Source organism: Monomorium pharaonis, chromosome 6 (assembly GCF_013373865.1).
Source record: "Monomorium pharaonis isolate MP-MQ-018 chromosome 6, ASM1337386v2, whole genome shotgun sequence".
NCBI classification, from domain to species: Eukaryota; Metazoa; Arthropoda; class Insecta; order Hymenoptera; family Formicidae; genus Monomorium; species Monomorium pharaonis.
The window spans coordinates 15,868,010-15,884,754 of record NC_050472.1 but is presented as its reverse complement, the minus strand read 5'-3'; the positions used below and the strand labels follow the sequence as shown (position 1 = coordinate 15,884,754).

The following is a 16,745-nucleotide window of genomic DNA, read 5'->3' as shown; positions in this document are numbered from 1 at the left end:
AGGATGTTATAATGTCTGATTTCTGAGTCAACTACGACGCATCGTTCCGTAATAACATTGATACGAACGTGTTATGTTACGATTATACAATTTTTGTTGAATAACTGTAACGCCAAAACGATGTATAACAGCTAGATCACTAGCGTATAACAAATATTACGTAACAGGTTATTTCCATGTCATATAGCACCTACATATCACAAGAATAACAATGTTAAATTACATGTAACTTCCATGTTATATTGCCGCTATAAAATGTGTTCACTGGGACCCCTTACAACTCCTAACTTCTTCGTCATCTTAATTACAATAAACATAATTCCAATATTTACAACTTCTTTCAATCCTCGCGCCCTGGCCATTGTGCAACCTAACAAACGTTTATCCACCCTTCCTTCCACGTCCCTCTACCAAGCTAACCTTTTTTCCTTCCTCTCTGCCCTTTCTCTTAACATCCACCTCTTCCCATCCCCTTGCCCTTTGCAAACATCTTCTGTCCCTTGACTTTCCCCCATCTCTCCATCCTCACGCTCTCCTCCTGCATCGTCCTTCTCTTCTTGCCCCCATTGACCCTCTCCTCCGTTGCCACTGTCTTCCTTCTTTTTATTCGCTCCTTCGCACTCTCAATTTGCTTACTTCTATATTCCATCTTCGTCTTCTTTCTCTGCCTTCCTCCTCCATTCCTTCGACCTTTTCACCTCTTTTCCTTTCCTCTGACCTCTCTCTCCTCCACCTCTGTTTACCTCCTCACACATTTTCCTTACGAATCCTGTAATCTCCTCCGTCATCTCTCCCCTCTCTCCACCCTTCTTATTCACTCTCATGCTCTTCTCCCGCCCCATCCTACTTTTCTTCTTCCTCCATCCATTGATCTTCTCCGCTGCCACTGCCTTTTTCCTGTTTATCCGCTGCTTTACATTCTCCATCTTTTTACTTCCATATTCTACCTCCGTTCTCACTATCCGCCTCCCCTCTGTTCGATCCTTTCTTACTTCTCTCCCTTTCTGGCATCTTCTCTGACCTCTCTCCTCTCTCTTCTTCATCTTCTCTGTTCACCTCCTCACACATTCCTCTCACCAATCTTGTCAGCTCCTCTGTCACCTCTCGGTCCTCTCGTCTCACTCTTTCTTCTTCAGCTCCTCCGTCACCTCTCTTAATCTTCTTATCTTTTTCTCTATCTCCCTCCGCTCTTCACTAATTTCTTTCGCTACTTCCGTTTTCTCCTTTTTTTCTTGTTCATTCCGCTTGTTTATCGAACTTATCAGGCGGACCACGTACATGTAAACGCACGCGTTCCCAAAACACGCCGTCTCCTCTCTCAGCGTTGCCAATCTTGTCTACTACAGCACCAACCATCGACCGACCGTCTCACTTGCTATTGGCCACCATTCTGCTTCCATCGTGTATTGATACATCGATCTCACGATCCAACTCTACTCTTCCGCCATTTACTGTCTCCACTATCTGTACCGGCCACACTCCAACTTCCCTCCTCTCTTCTCTCTCTCTCTCTGTCTCTGTCTCTGTCTCTGTCTCTCTGTCTCTGTCTCTCTGTCTCTGTCTCTCTGTCTCTGTCTCTCTGTCTCTGTCTCTCTGTCTCTGTCTCTCTGTCTCTGTCTCTCTGTCTCTGTCTCTCTGTCTCTGTCTCTCTGTCTCTGTCTCTCTGTCTCTGTCTCTCTGTCTCTGTCTCTCTGTCTCTGTCTCTCTGTCTCTGTCTCTGTCTCTCTGTCTCTCTCTCTCTCTCTCTCTCTCTCTCTCTCTCTCTCTCTCTCTCTCTCTCTCTCTCTCTCTCTCTCTCTCTCTCTCTCTTTCTCTCTCTCTTTCTCTCCCTCTCCCACCCACCCACCCATCCATCCATATCCACCCACCCACCCACTCACTCACTCACTCACTCACTCACTCACTCACTCACTCACTCGCTCACTCGCTCGCTCGCTCACTCACTCACTCACTATCCCCTTTTCTTGATCTCAACTGTCGCACCATTTTCTGCCTTTTCATTCTCGCTCCGGCTCCGGATTTGTACATCTTCACTGCTTCTCTTTTTCTTCTTCCCGCTATTTCTCTCCAATTCCACTTGTATCCCTCGACACACTCCACAATTATCCACCTCCTAACTCTCCTCCACTCCTTCATCCTCCACTTTCGGTCCCAAATTCCGGACCCTACAATTTCAAGGTCTGTAGAAGAACGACGGGAGGGGAAGGAAGGTCTTCGCATGAGCGCTATTTTGGGGCATACGCATGCGCTATAAAGTGCATGTGTAGTCTTTGTTGTACGAGAAGAGTGAGTGAGTAGTAGTAAAAGTAGAAAGAGGAATTGATACATCGTATTGGCCCCAGCCGTGTTAGGGTCAAATGTGTAACAATGGATGCGAAGCCCTTCCTTCCCCTTCCGTCGTTCATCTACAGACCTTGTACAATTTCACTTCCACGCACTACGACGCCATCTTTTAATCCCTCAATACATAAATTGCATATATATTGCATCCCTCAATTACATAAATAAATATATAATAGCTATTAATATCACATTTATTGCAATATATATAATATGTACTATTATGTAAAATATATACTATAATACATTATTAATAGAGCAATTGAAATTTATATTTATATATAATATTAATATTTATATATAATTCTTCTCAACTATGTGTGTCTGTTTGGCATTTATAATATACTATTAAAAAAAATAGGGAACACTTTTCGTATAGCAAAAATGTAGGCTATATTTGAACTGCTGGAACTTAGCAAAAAATTATCTTAGAAATCCAAAAATCGTTTTAAAGCTTGAAAGTTCTTGTTTCAAATGCTTTTTGATGATTTCAGTTATCTTTTTTTTACCAATGTGGTACAATGATGAAGATTGACCCATTAAAATAAAAATTTTTAATGCGACTTTACTGTGCTGCAATAACAAATTCTCTTATGATTTTTTTCACTCGAGATCCAGCGCAGCAGAGTCGCATTAAAAATTTTTATTTTAATTGGTCAAGCTTCGGTGGTGGCACAATAATGGGGGGGGGGGGGGGGGGAAAGATAACTGAAATCGCCAAAAAGCCTTTAAAAGAAGTTCCAAACTTTAAAATGCTTTTTGGATTTTCTTTCTGCGATGGTTTTTCGCTAAGTTCAGTGGTTTGAAAATAGTCTAAAATTTGGGAAAAGTGTTCCCTTTTTCTAATATAAAACTTTGTATAAAATTGGTTGTTAAAATACAACTATAATATTAAAATTATATTGCATATTTTCATATAGCACAGAATATTTCAACAATATTGCAATAACTTTTTAGTAATATATTGTTAAAATACTGCTGAAATGCTTTATTGCTACAATATTGCAATATTGAAAATAAAAAATTCTTTGCTAGATAAGTTTATATCAGTTGTATATTGTATATAAATTTATATTGTTTCTGAAACATTAGGATTACAATATATAAGACTGTGGCAGTGCAACTGCAAGGTTCTGTGTCATATAAGTTTGTACATATCCATAAAGTACAAAACGTTTCAGCAATATAACAGAAACTTATAAAGTGTAACATTGCTGGAATATTTTGTGCTGTTTATATAGTTTTACATATACATATGTGTGTGCGTGCGTGCGTGCGTGTGTGTATATATATATTAAGGAACGTTATTTTGCACATATAATTTCTATTTGTTAATTAATAATTAAAGATTAAGTCATTATATGTACTTAATATCTTGTACAAACAGGAACTTGGTTTAATACGTAAACCTGCATCATTTATGACGTCAATTTGTGATGAACGTGGACAGGAATTATTATACGCAGGCATGCCTGTAACTGAAGTTCTGAAACAAAACGTAGGCATTGGAGGCGTTGTCTCGCTTTTGTGGTTTCAACGTTGCTTACCTCCGACCTATTGTAAATTTCTTGAAATGTCACTGATGCTCACAGCTGACCATGGCCCAGCTGTTTCTGGAGCTCATAATACTATTGTTTGTGCACGTGCTGGAAAAGACCTGGTTAGCTCGCTCGTTTCAGGACTTCTAACAATTGTAAGTAAAAATTAAACAATAATGAACAATAATAAGGTTTAATTATATTAAAATCAAAATAAGACAATTGTGTACTACAAGCCAAGTAGGATTTTTAATGCTAAGGATAGTGTAACAGTTTCAATATTGTAAAGGAAAGGTTTACTAAACAAAATTATCTTAAAAAAAAAGATAACAGAAAAAGCACAAAATGTATGTGTAGATTTAACCAACAAAAACTCATCAAGAAAAAAGCTATCATAAATTTAAAAAACTTATAGAAAAGAAATTCTCGCAAATTAATAAAATGTGTTTTTTCTACAACAATAGTGATATGAAGTAAATACGCCAACTATAAGAACGGTTATTCATACAATATTTGTTATTTTGTAGTTTTAAAATGTTATATTCAATAATGTGGTTCTGTATATATATTATTAAATGGTATATATTATAATGATAAAGAATTTATGTATTTTTAACGTTTATTAATGGATGAAAAGTGATAAAAATATTAGGAGTAAATAATAAAAAAATAGTGGAAGTAGTTTTTCATCTTTTTTTAATTATAAAGTAGCTGTTCTAGTTGTAAGTCAATATCCCAGTAATAAGTCATTTTTGCTGTTTAATTTATTTCATTAAATAATTAATTATTAAACATATTTAAAAAGGCACGTAATACATTTATACACTATCACACCATTTATTAGTCATAATGTTACATTTTTGTCGAACTATAACATTATAAGGATATTGAAAGAAAAATTATTAACTGCCGACGTGCTTTATTTAAGTTCCAGCTAAGTGTCAACAATAAGAAAGTGTGAATATTTTATAAGTAAAATAAGTAGTATTTCTCTGCAAAAGAACAGGTATACTATATTGTATTAAATTTATATGTAATGTTAAGCAATATAAAAATATATAATTTTATTTTTTTAATGATAAGTCACAAAAAACGACTGACTTACTACTTAAGTGACTTACTATTGTGACAAAGAGGTTATGAATAACTTACAAGGTCATGAGTAGATGTTTATTAAAAATAATTATTATATAGTATATCTCATAAAGTAATTTATTTTAATTCAATGATAGCTCAAAATTCAGAGATTTATTATGTAAAATGTATATTCGACTTTTTATATTATTTTTTTATATATAAAAATTATTGTCAACCTTAAATGACTTATAATTGGGACAGTTACCTTATATTATGAAATATTGTTAAAGGGCATAGCAGAATAAGCAGGTGAAATCTGCCCCCGCACTAATCACCTCTGTGAAGTTAGCCAGCCAACTTCAGCTTTATCAATTTTCACCAATTGGTATTGTTTGGTGGTTGTTTGGTGGTCTTTGGTAGTCCAGTCCCATCGTTTGGTGGTTAGTCGTTATCCTGTAATATCAAAAATAAAATTTGGGTGTGAAGTTAGCCCGACATTGTTTATTTTTGCACCAATTTTAATTTCAAGTAGCTCATTCGATTCGGAATCGTTTGGTGGTCACGAATATGCTAATGAAAACGTTTGGTGGTCAACCGTTTTCGTAGAAATTAGAAAAAACCGTTTTTGAGTATTGTCACTGGTTTTGGTATCACTGGATATTTCCCAGATAAATATTATTTATCATACAAATTCACTTTCAAAGGCGTCAACAGATGTAAAATCGTTTGGTGGTCACGAATAAACTAATGAAAACGTTTGGTGGTCAACCGTTTTCGTAGAAATTAAAAAAAACCGTTTTTGAGTGGCATCGTTACAAAATTTCCCAAACGAATATTATTTTTCATACAATTTTATTTTCAAAGGCGTTATTGGATGTAAAATCGTTTAGTGGTCACGAATAAACTAATGAAAACGTTTAGTGGTCATCCGTTTTCGTAAAAATGCGAAAAAACCGTTTTCAATTGGCATCATTGTAAATTCACTAGACAAATATTATTTTTCATACAAATTCACTTTCAAAGGCATTATTGGATGTAAAATCGTTTGTTGATCACGAATATATTAATCAAAACGTGATCAACCGTTTTCTTTAATATTACAGAAAAAATGCTTTTGAATGGCCTTGTTGTAAAACTCTCTAAAACCATTTTAATTTTTCAAACAAATTTACTTCGCAAAGAATTATATTCGATGCGTAATCGTTTGGTGGTTGCAAATTTTTCTTATGGCTTAGGGCCACCGCACAAACTCTTCCATAACGCGTTACGTTACGTTAAGTACTCCATACGAACCTAAGTTGTACTTAAAATTTAACTTAAATCAACGCACAAAGAAATCCTTAACGTAAGAACTTAGGGCCACCGCACAAACTCTTCCATAACGCGTTACGTTACGTTAAGTACTCCATACGAACTTAAGTTGTACTTAAAATTTAACTTAAATCAACGCACAAAGAAATCCTTAACGTAAGAACTTAAGAACTTACGTTAAAAGTTTCTTTATGCGTTGATGTAAGTTTAATTTTAAGTACGAACTTAGATTTATGGAGCACTTAACGTAACGTAACGTGTTACGAAAAAGCTTGTGCGGTGGCCCTTAAGAACTTACGTTAAAAGTTTTTTTGTGCGTTGATGTAAGTTTAATTTTAAGTACAAACTTAGGTTTATGGAGCACTTAACGTAACGTAACGTGTTATAAAAGAGTTTGTGCTGTGGCCCTAAGGCTTACTACACTATTGTAGATCCGGGCTAACACGAGTTCAACAAACGACCAATCCGAGTACCCATTTACACCTACAGAACGCAAACGGGTTTTGTTTACTTTTTAACGAAACGGTTAACCACCAAATGTTTTTTTTATAAAATTCGCGACCACCAAACAATTACGCATCGAATAATCCTTTGCGAAGTAAATTTGCTTGAAAAATTAAAATGGTTCTAGGGAGTTTTACAGCAAGGCCATTCGGAAGCATTTTTTCTGTAATATTAAAGAAAACGGTTGACCACCAAACGTTTTAATTCATATATTCGTAACCATCAAACGATTTTACATCCAATAATGCCTTTGAAAGTGAATTTGTATGAAAAATATTTTTTTTAGTGAGTTTACAATGATGCCAATCGAAAATGGTTTTATCGAATTTTTACAAAAACGGATGACCACCAAACGTTTTTGTTATGATATTCGCAACCACCAAACGATTACGCATCGAATGACCCCTTACAAAGTCAAATTGGTAGAGAAAAACAAAATTTGTTCAGCAAATTCTAAAGTGTGACATGACCTAACCCTAATGAAAAGTCCCACGCAATCATTTAGCTTTTTTGACGACGAGACAAACCACCAAACATTTTAATTACGAAATTCGCGACCACCAAACGATTACGCATCGAATGACCCCTTGCAAAGTCAAATTGGTAGAAAAATGAAATTCCGCTAATTCCGCGATGTCGTGTAATAACCTATCCGCATGAAACGCGTGCACGTCGTCATTTATCTTTTTTTCACGACGACATTAACCACCAAACGTTTTAATTACGAAATTAGCGATCACCAAACGATTACGCATTGAATAATCCTTTGCAAAGTAAATTTGCTTGAAAAATTAAAATCTTTCTAGGGAGTTTTACAGCAAGGCCATTCGGCAGCATTTTTTCTGCAATATTAAAGAAAACGATTGACCACCAAACGTTTTCATTAATATATTCGTGACCACCAAACGATTTTACATCCAATAATGCCTTTGAATTTGTACGAAAAATAATATTTGCCTAGTGAGTTTACAATGATGCCAATCGTAAACAGTTTTTTCGAATTTTTAGGAAAACGGATGACCACCAAACGATTTCATTAGTTTATTCGTGTCCACCAAACAATTTTACATCCAATAACTCCTTTGAAAGTGAAATTGTATGAAAAATAATATTCGTTTGAGGAATTTTGCAACGATGCCACTCAAAAACGGTTTTTTTTAATTTCTACGAAAACGGTTGACCACTAAACGTTTTCATTAGTTTATTCGTGATCACCAAACGATTTTACATCTGTTGACGCCTTTGAAAGTGAATTTGTATGATAAATAATATTTATCTGGGGAATATCCAGTGATACCAAAACCAATGACGATACTCAAAAACGTTTTTTTCTAATTTCTACGAAAACGGTTGACTACCAAACGTTTTCATTAGCATATTTGTGACCACCAAACGATTCCGAATCGAATGAGCTTCTTGAAATTAAAATTGGTGCAAAAATAAATAATGTCGGGCTAACTTCACACCCAAATTTTATTTTTGATATTACAGAAAAACGGCTAACCACCAAACGATGGGACTGGACTACCAAACACCACCAAACGACCACCAAACGATACCAATTAGTGAAAATTAATAAAGCCGAAGTTGGGTGGCTAACTTCACAGAGGTGCACTAATCGAGCTCAAATTGATATCATTAGTTGGCAACCTTGAGATGTAAAACGTCCCCAAAAATTAGCTACAAAATTGCATTTTTGGGAGAGTTATGAAGGGGGAAAGAAAAATAAAGAAAGTGGTTTTTTTCGAAAATGGTTGGACCGATTTTAATGAAAAAAATATATTTTGTAAACATTGTTTAGACAAGTTTAAGAATGTGAGAGGCGAGGGGACTCACTTTAAAAAAGCACCCCGATGATAGATAATGTGAGAGGCAAGGGAACTCACATTAAAAAAGCACCATGATGATAAATAGATAATGTGAGAAGCAAGGGGACTCACATTAAAAGCACCCCGAACATATGGAATTTAAAAACGTACTGCAATCTCCTCGTGATAAACTGCCGAAACGATAAGTTTTACAGGTTAACTGCAGACGTCCTGGAAATATTATATGTATTATTATATTTTATGTTATTTTATCATAATTTTTTTTGGCAACTAAACATTGCAACACTGCAACTAGTATGTAAGTTCAACATGACAACAATCGCCGTGCGCCGCGGCGCGGCACGGCGGCGCGGTGTGAATTATTATTTTTAACCATGTTTTACCACTCCGATTGATTAAAAAAAAAAAAAAAATGTGTTAAAGAAGAAAATCTAGAGATGTTTTTGTGAAAATATAAAAGTGGTATCTCAGAACTATCACGCCTTAAAAAATTCATGAAGAATTCAAAAAATTTTTTATTGGATTTTTTTTATCACAAAAATTACTTAAAATTTTCATAAACTTGTCTAAACAATGTTTACAAAATATATTTTTTTCATTAAAATCGGTTTAACCATTTTCGAAAAAAACCACTTTCTTTATTTTTCTTTCTCCCTCCATAACTCCCCAAAAAATGCAATTTTGTAGCTAATTTTTGGGGAAGTTTTACATCTCAAAGGTGCCAACTAATGATATCAATTTGAGCTCGATTAGTGCGGGGGCAGATTTCACCTGCTTATTCCGCTATGCCCTTATTAATATTTATAACGACAAAAATGGCAAGAATAAATTAAAATTATGAAAAAAATAATTTAAAAAAAAAAATAAAAACTAAGCTGGCTCAAACTTGAGTCAGCCACGGTCAAAAAGCATACGCGTACATTTCAGTCTGCTCAGCCACCGCGCTTCACGCTTGGGGATGTTATGTTCTAGCACTTACCCTACATTCAGTTGAGTGCCCAACTTTTGATGCAAATTTTTCTGGAACTAAGGCTTGTTTACTCTCATCACTTTACAGTACTTTTCAGTATTCCACACCATCTTTTAAACGCTCTGTGTCTTATTGAAAATTTTATTTCACAGTTCGAAAACCTTGTAAGAAAACAACTTATACTATTGTCTCATTTAAAAAAATTAAATCTTAACTAATTTTTAGCAAACAATTCTGGTAGAAAAATTTTAACAAAATTTTGATAAAAATCAACAAATTTTACATTTAATATAATGAATACATGATACAATTTTTATTATTTTCTGCAAAAAATTTGTTTTCTACGTTTAGTGAAAAAATATAGACATTTTAATAAAAATTTAATACTTATAATAATTAAATATTTATTAATTTTTTATATATAATTATAATTTTTAATATATTTTGATATAAATTACTAAATATTATTTTTAACATATTTTAATACAAATAACTAAATATTTATTAATTTTTTTTATCAGGAAATGTTTTTTAACTTTTACTTTATAATGATCCATTAATTCACAGGGAGATCGTTTCGGTGGTGCCTTAGATGGTGCAGCGCGTATGTTTTCCGAAGCATACGATACTGGTTTACATCCGCAAGAATTTGTGAATAACACACGTAAGAAGGGCGAACTAATTATGGGTATTGGCCATCGTGTCAAGTCAATCAATAATCCAGATATGCGTGTAAAACTCATCAAGGAATTTGTATTGGAAAATTTCCCAGCAAAACCTTTAGTTGAATATGCCTTGGAAGTTGAAAAAATAACAACTAGCAAGAAGCCTAATTTAATTCTTAATGTGGATGGTATTATTGCTTGTTCTTTTGTCGATATGCTACGAAATAGCGGTAGTTTTACAAGAGAGGAGGCGCAAGAATATATCGAAATAGGAGCCATTAATAGCTTGTTCGTCCTTGGTCGAAGTATAGGATTTATTGGTATGGTTACATGAATTATATGGTTATATATGAATGCATGTACGTTTCCATATATAATACGTAATATTACATCAATATTGCAGTAATATTGCAATATATAATGTAACGCTTATTACAGTAAAATATTATAGTAATGTTTTACTGATATATTAAATGCTTATAATTTATAATTAATATTGAAATAGCTTATAATTATAATTAAGTTTATAATTATAATTAATATTGAAATAGTATTTCAATATAACATAATGTAACATATTTGTAATATAGAAATATAAAAATAATTTAATTTTTTATATTATATAAATTATATATATTACATAAGCATTACATAAATATTAGGTTATAATTGCGATACATTACTATTATAATATTGCAATTTATTTTCATAAATATTTCAATATTACTGTGATATTCTAAACTATAAAATTATTTTTACTGTTTTATTTTGCAATAATGTTATACATGAGATATAATGTATTACGAAATACTATAGAGATATTGATGTATTACATATTTGTAAATAATGTTGAAATATTACAGGTACATTGTTACATACAACTAAAATTTATTTTTAATGTAAAAATATTTAAATAATTTAATACCGCAATATCACACAAGTATTGCATAAATGTTACAATAAATTATTTGTAATAAATTAACATTATTGTGATTTGTTTCAGCAGTCGTTTTAAAATTACTGCGATATATTTGCAATATTTTAATGAGATTTATATCTTATTGACTTATTGTATAGTGCTATATAATGCTATATTGTTGATATTGTTATATTACGTATTATATAACAAAATGCATTATATGCATTATGTGAGGTAATAATACAAACATAATTAATATTGAACTTTTTTTTAGGACATTACATGGATCAGAAAAGGTTAAAACAAGGACTTTACCGCCATCCATGGGATGATATTTCTTATGTATTACCTGAACAATATAATTAAATTATTATGCATATTATATATGTGTGTGTATATATATATATATATATATATATATATATATATATATAATATAACGCTTAATGGCTCTCGTTATTAATCACTAAGTTCGAAAACTGTTTTAAAAGAAATATGCGAAAAGCATTAATTGCTAATTGAAATTGATTTCAATTAATAATTATAATTAATATACTATGCGAAATTGGAACTATAAATCACATTATGCACTAAAAATACTACTGTATCCTTATTAAAAAAAATGTTAATTTTTAATTTTAGCTATTGTGACAAAAGCAGTCAATCATAATCAGAAAAAATTTTAAGATGCACATTGTAAAAAGACATTAAACGATGTAATTACATATATAATTATAGGTTTATAATTTTATGTAAACGAACAAATTTTTAAATATGTTTATGAAATACATTCCATGTGCATTTTTATTTGAATAGACATTAGACGGTGAAATTAGATAATTTAGAGTATTCAATGATTTATTCTAATTAGGTAATATGATTTTAACTGTAACTATATTGTAAGTAAAAACATTATAATTGCTTATTATTATGTAACTTATTATATATTACTAACCATATGTGCACAATTCTAATTATATGAATTCTGAAGAAAATAGTAAATATATATTTATGAATGCTATTTTTTCTTTTTCTTCATGTAATAGACTTAAAGCCTGTTTTCTCTCTCCTAGCTCCAGTTTTTTTCATTATCTGGTTAATTTATATTTAAACTTAATTTGATGTTTTATCCAATGGGATTTGTATTTGAGTGAAAGCCCATTGGATAAAACATCAGATTAAGTTTAAATACAAATTAACCAGATGATGAAAAACCAGAATTTATACATATATCTATGGTGTGCTGCGACGTTTTTTCCTTCCGCGTCTGCAATCTCGTCGTTAATTAACGGTAGTTATCCGATTATAGTTGGGCGCCAGGCACAATTTCTCGCGCCGCACAAAATTCGATATGCGACTTCATTCACGACGGCTTAATTCCTGCTAGCCCGTCCCTACACGAAGTGGTAGAGGGGCGGAGTTCTTTAGATTTTAATACTCGTGGGAGGAGGGAGGAAGATTTGCGTGGATATTAACGATTCAGTTTTAATTAAAATAACATATAATATATTTTAGAACATGTATCGCAGTTACCGCCAATGGCGGATAATATACATCACAAGCGCGAGTTGATTTCGGTACTCTCACAATAATGAACCGGCACGCGCGGTCTGCGTGCTCTCGGTAAGCCCTCATGGCGGCGAATTTCGGACGATCTTGCCCCGGCAATGTCTCAATTTCTACTAATTTCGTCTGATCTCCGCGATACAATGGACGGGATTCATAGACCGATCTTAAGCTCAAGCATTGTCTTAAGTCTAGCTTCGAGCCGACTTGAGACTTACTTAACCAATGAAATAACAGCATTGACGTCTCAAGATCGTGCTTAAGCTGGAACTTGAATAAGATTCGACTATGAATTCCGGCCTATGACTGTTGGCTCGGCGATTTCCGTGGGAGAGCGCGATAGGCGTAAAGATACTTAATTCTAGTGACGGAGATCGACACGGCCCCGCGTTATGCCCCGATTAGTCTCGGTATTTACATCCACGGCAGCATATTGCTGATCTCGGTATTACGCGGTCAATTAACAGTCGCGGGGGCCGTCTCGTCTCCGCACTTACCGCACGGTGGCCTTACAATCTACGGACGTCGTCGATGGCTGCTGAACCGCACTCGTTGCCGGTTTGCCGAACAGTGATTTGCTAGGGAACCCGCGAGCGCCGGGAGCGATCCGCGCATCGATTCGCGCATGGATCTGCGCATTGACTCGCGCGCCAGGATCATTTTGTCGCTGGGGCGTCTTTCCGCTAGTCCTTCCGGATCTCGCTGTCCGATGGCGGCCCCTGCACTGACCATGCTTCTTCGTAGGGTCGCAAGTACGCACGGCTCGATCGCCTCTTGACTGCTAACTGGATCGGTTCGGAGTCGATCAGGCTCCTTCTCGATCGTTCGCCTCGAGGCCATGTCGCCCGCTCCATTTGGGGTCCTCCGCCCGAGTCTAGGACGCGAGGGTGCACACCGTTCCCCCTTGGCATCGGCTGTCGTCGAGCTACGCCATGTCCGGCTCCGTTTTCTTATAAAAGAAGCAAGTTTAGTAGCGACCGTCTCCACGATCCTTTCTCTTAGTCTGGCCCTTACACAGATTACCTAATTTCTCGCCTGTAGTCTTTCGGCTATCCGGGGTCCTGTCACATTGCCGATCCGGCATCCTCTCCATGGTCCCGCGACGGCTGCTCTGTTATTTACATTTCTGGCACACAACTTCCTTCGCGGCTTCCACCCTTCGTTATGCGGGTTGCTAAGAATCTTAAACTAAAATAAGCGCAAAGGAAAGAGAGACCATCACCGTCCCCCCCCCCCGGGTTGGGTGCGGCCGCCAATGAGTCCACACAGCACGGGGAGCTCCCGAGGAGCTCACAAAATTTTTCATAAGCTTCATTTGAGCTTCAAAAGAACTCGCACGGAGCTCTTCGGGAGCTCCTATGTCCGCTTTTGAGAGCTCCCTGAGAGCTTTATTTAAGCTCGCAGGGAGTTTAGAAATCATGTTTTAAGAGCTTCCCGCGAGCTTTAAAGTAATTCCCGTGAAGCTTCCATATAAGCTCGAGAGCTCGTACCCAGATAGCCAAGCGAGATTAAGCATATCGAGCAAATTAATGCACTGCATGTATGTTGTGAACTTGCCCACAATTTGCTGTCATTGTAATTTAACGTGGAACGAAGTTAACATCAAGAGAGCAAATAATCTTCATGAGTTTATAAAATTATAAGTGCATGCATTGAGGAATAATAAACTTGTCACATTGACAGCAATTGTGCATGCATGTTGACAACTTGCCGTCAGTTTGTTGAATTCTAATGTAGAATTTTATATGATGTCAAAACGACAGACAGTTTGAAGAAACACCTTGGCTTTAGTTTGATAAAATTAATAGGGAATAAGTGACAGCAAAATAACAACACGTTGCCTTTATTTGGCTATCTGGGTATGTCTACTAATTGCGAGCTTCCTGGAAGCAGCGATTATGGGTCACAACAGATCCGTATTCATAGTCGTTCCTCATTTCTCAAGATTAGTCTGTCTTCTGTAAAAGATAGCATGGTAACATGTACACTTCAGAGTATATTTAAGAGAAAAACATCTCAGGACAAAAAGAGTATTTATAGAGCATTTGTATGGCAAAATGTTTGTATATTAGAATGTAAGATAAATTAATATTACGTATTCTTTTTATCTAAAGTTCCGCTATAAGTTCGACAGTTTTCTTCTTTGCTCTTTGGATTGCCGTCTCTCCAGGGACAAAGTACCACGCTTTCAATTCGATAGTCTTGAGTCTCGAGTGTCTCAACAAACTTTTTCGATTTATGGCACCCGGAATCCTATGTCAGGATCCAATGCAGCTGAATACAGCCAAGTTACACAGAACATAAGCACGTCGCACCGGTTGCACGTTGCAACTCAAGCGACCAATCACCAATCAAGCGCGCCGAACCGACATACGCTATTGAGTCTGTTCGTGTCACATGCCCCGATATGCTCCTATTGACCCCAACGCACTTTTTTTTTTTTTTTTTTTTTGAGAGCTTAATGTGCCAGATCTTCTGCAGATATACGGCACGTGTAACACTGGGCCTTCTCTCGTACTCTTTTACTGATTTTACTGCACTGAATGTTGTGTAGGTGTGTGTATGTGTATGTGTCGTATTTATGTAGATGGGTCAGTTATGGATGAGTGTATGTGTATATGTTTATGTATACGTGTTTGTCCGCATTGAATGAGCTCGGGTCCGCGTAGGTTTGCTATGCCCAAATGACGGTGCGGTACGGTCACCCCTGCACGGCCCAACGCACTCTAATACGTTGTTTCTGATGACGCCAATCTATTAGAGTGCGTTGAAGTGACGCGAACAAACCATCAGAGTTGCAGCAATGGTCGTAAAAAAGAAATTAACCAATTAATATAACAGTTAAAAACAGCGGAATGAACTGTGAAGCTTATTTTGTCGAATTTTATAAGCTCCCAGAAGCTAAAAAATGTGAACTTCTTGGGAGCTTGTTTTGTCGAATTTTGTAAGTTCCTCGGGATCTCAGCAAAATGAATTCCCTGGGAGCTTAATGGGAGCTTTGTGCTGTGTGGGAGCCTTCTCGGCCGGACCGTTTCGGCCCTTATGACGGACGAAAAACGTCACAATGCATGTAGATTGTACACAACATATCTACAGTTTGGTGCCGGTTTTTTTTTCTTATCTTTGTAGTTTCCACCAGAACTGCGGTGGAAACATCACTTAAAAACTATACGTACAATAGAGTTTGTACGTATAGTTTTTATGAGTTTTATGGGTTTTGAAAATTTTAGGTTTATTGCTACAAAGTTCGGATATTGTTTCATGAGAAATGAACTCACTTACTTGATTATATCTAATCTAAAATCCCGACTTGATTGAGAAAAACCGCTCACAAATTTGGATTCAGCGACCTCAAAAACTAATGAGAAACCGTCTCAGTCTCAGATTTATGATAAAAAATTGTTTGTGGTCTTATGTAATTTACGAAATGACAGATATGCATACAACTAATGAGGATTTTTACATAATGCGGATTGTTATCCTTGTTGTCGATTGAGTGGTTAGAACTACAGATTTTTTGTATGATTTTGCGCCAGATGTAGGTGTACCCTTTGATTTATGAGATGATACTAATATTTCTAAAATGGAACAGCGTTTATTTAAAAAATTAATGAACTGTCATTATTGATAGAGAATTCTTGTTTGAATTCCCATTTGTGCTTAGTTTTAACATCAAGTTTAGGAGCAATTAAATGTATTAATAACGTATCCTAGGTTTTACTAGTTGCTCAAGTTTTTTTTGTTAACGCACATAAATATTGTTCCACATCATCAATTAATTTTCTGAGATTGATGCATGACTTCCGTAATAACCTTAAGTACAAGCACTACTTAATTAAGTAAATTAAGTAGTGCTTGTAATATATGATGATGCACTATAAAGGCGTATTCTTTGTCGCTGTACTTCTGTACTGGTGCAATAATTAAGATTAGAATGAGAAAAAATATATTTGTCTTATTTTAACATATTACACTAATGCAGCAGTACAGCGACGAAAAACAGGCGTTAAGCCTCTGCCTACACAT

The 16,745-nt window shown here is 35.2% G+C and overlaps 2 protein-coding genes across 10 annotated transcripts in view; one reads left to right on the top strand and one right to left on the bottom strand.

The window, feature by feature from the left end:
- Window positions 1–12,174, top strand: part of LOC105839063 (ATP-citrate synthase) — an 83,949-nt gene extending 71,775 nt beyond the window's left edge. For 8 of the 9 annotated variants that reach the window (XM_036287851.1, XM_036287844.1, XM_036287849.1 and 5 more), the window contains 3 exons: window positions 3,728–4,033; window positions 10,137–10,554; window positions 11,428–12,174. In XM_036287851.1, coding sequence (XP_036143744.1) covers window positions 3,728–4,033; window positions 10,137–10,554; window positions 11,428–11,519 — 816 coding nt within the window. In that variant the 3' untranslated portion in view covers window positions 11,520–12,174. Of the gene's footprint in view, window positions 1–3,727; window positions 4,034–8,261; window positions 8,445–10,136; window positions 10,555–11,427 lie in introns of those variants that run through there. The other variant, XM_036287852.1, reaches the window with a different exon arrangement.
- A 462-nt stretch (window positions 12,175–12,636) lies between these two features.
- LOC105839062 lies at window positions 12,637–14,282 on the bottom strand. The gene is made up of 2 exons (XM_012685088.3): window positions 13,743–14,282; window positions 12,637–13,668 (listed from the first exon to the last, which is right to left on the bottom strand). Exons 1-2 carry the CDS (start codon window positions 13,810–13,812, stop codon window positions 13,403–13,405), a joined length of 336 nt encoding a protein of 111 aa, XP_012540542.1. The 5' UTR covers window positions 13,813–14,282; the 3' UTR covers window positions 12,637–13,402.
- Window positions 14,283–16,745: the final 2,463 nt, after the last annotated feature.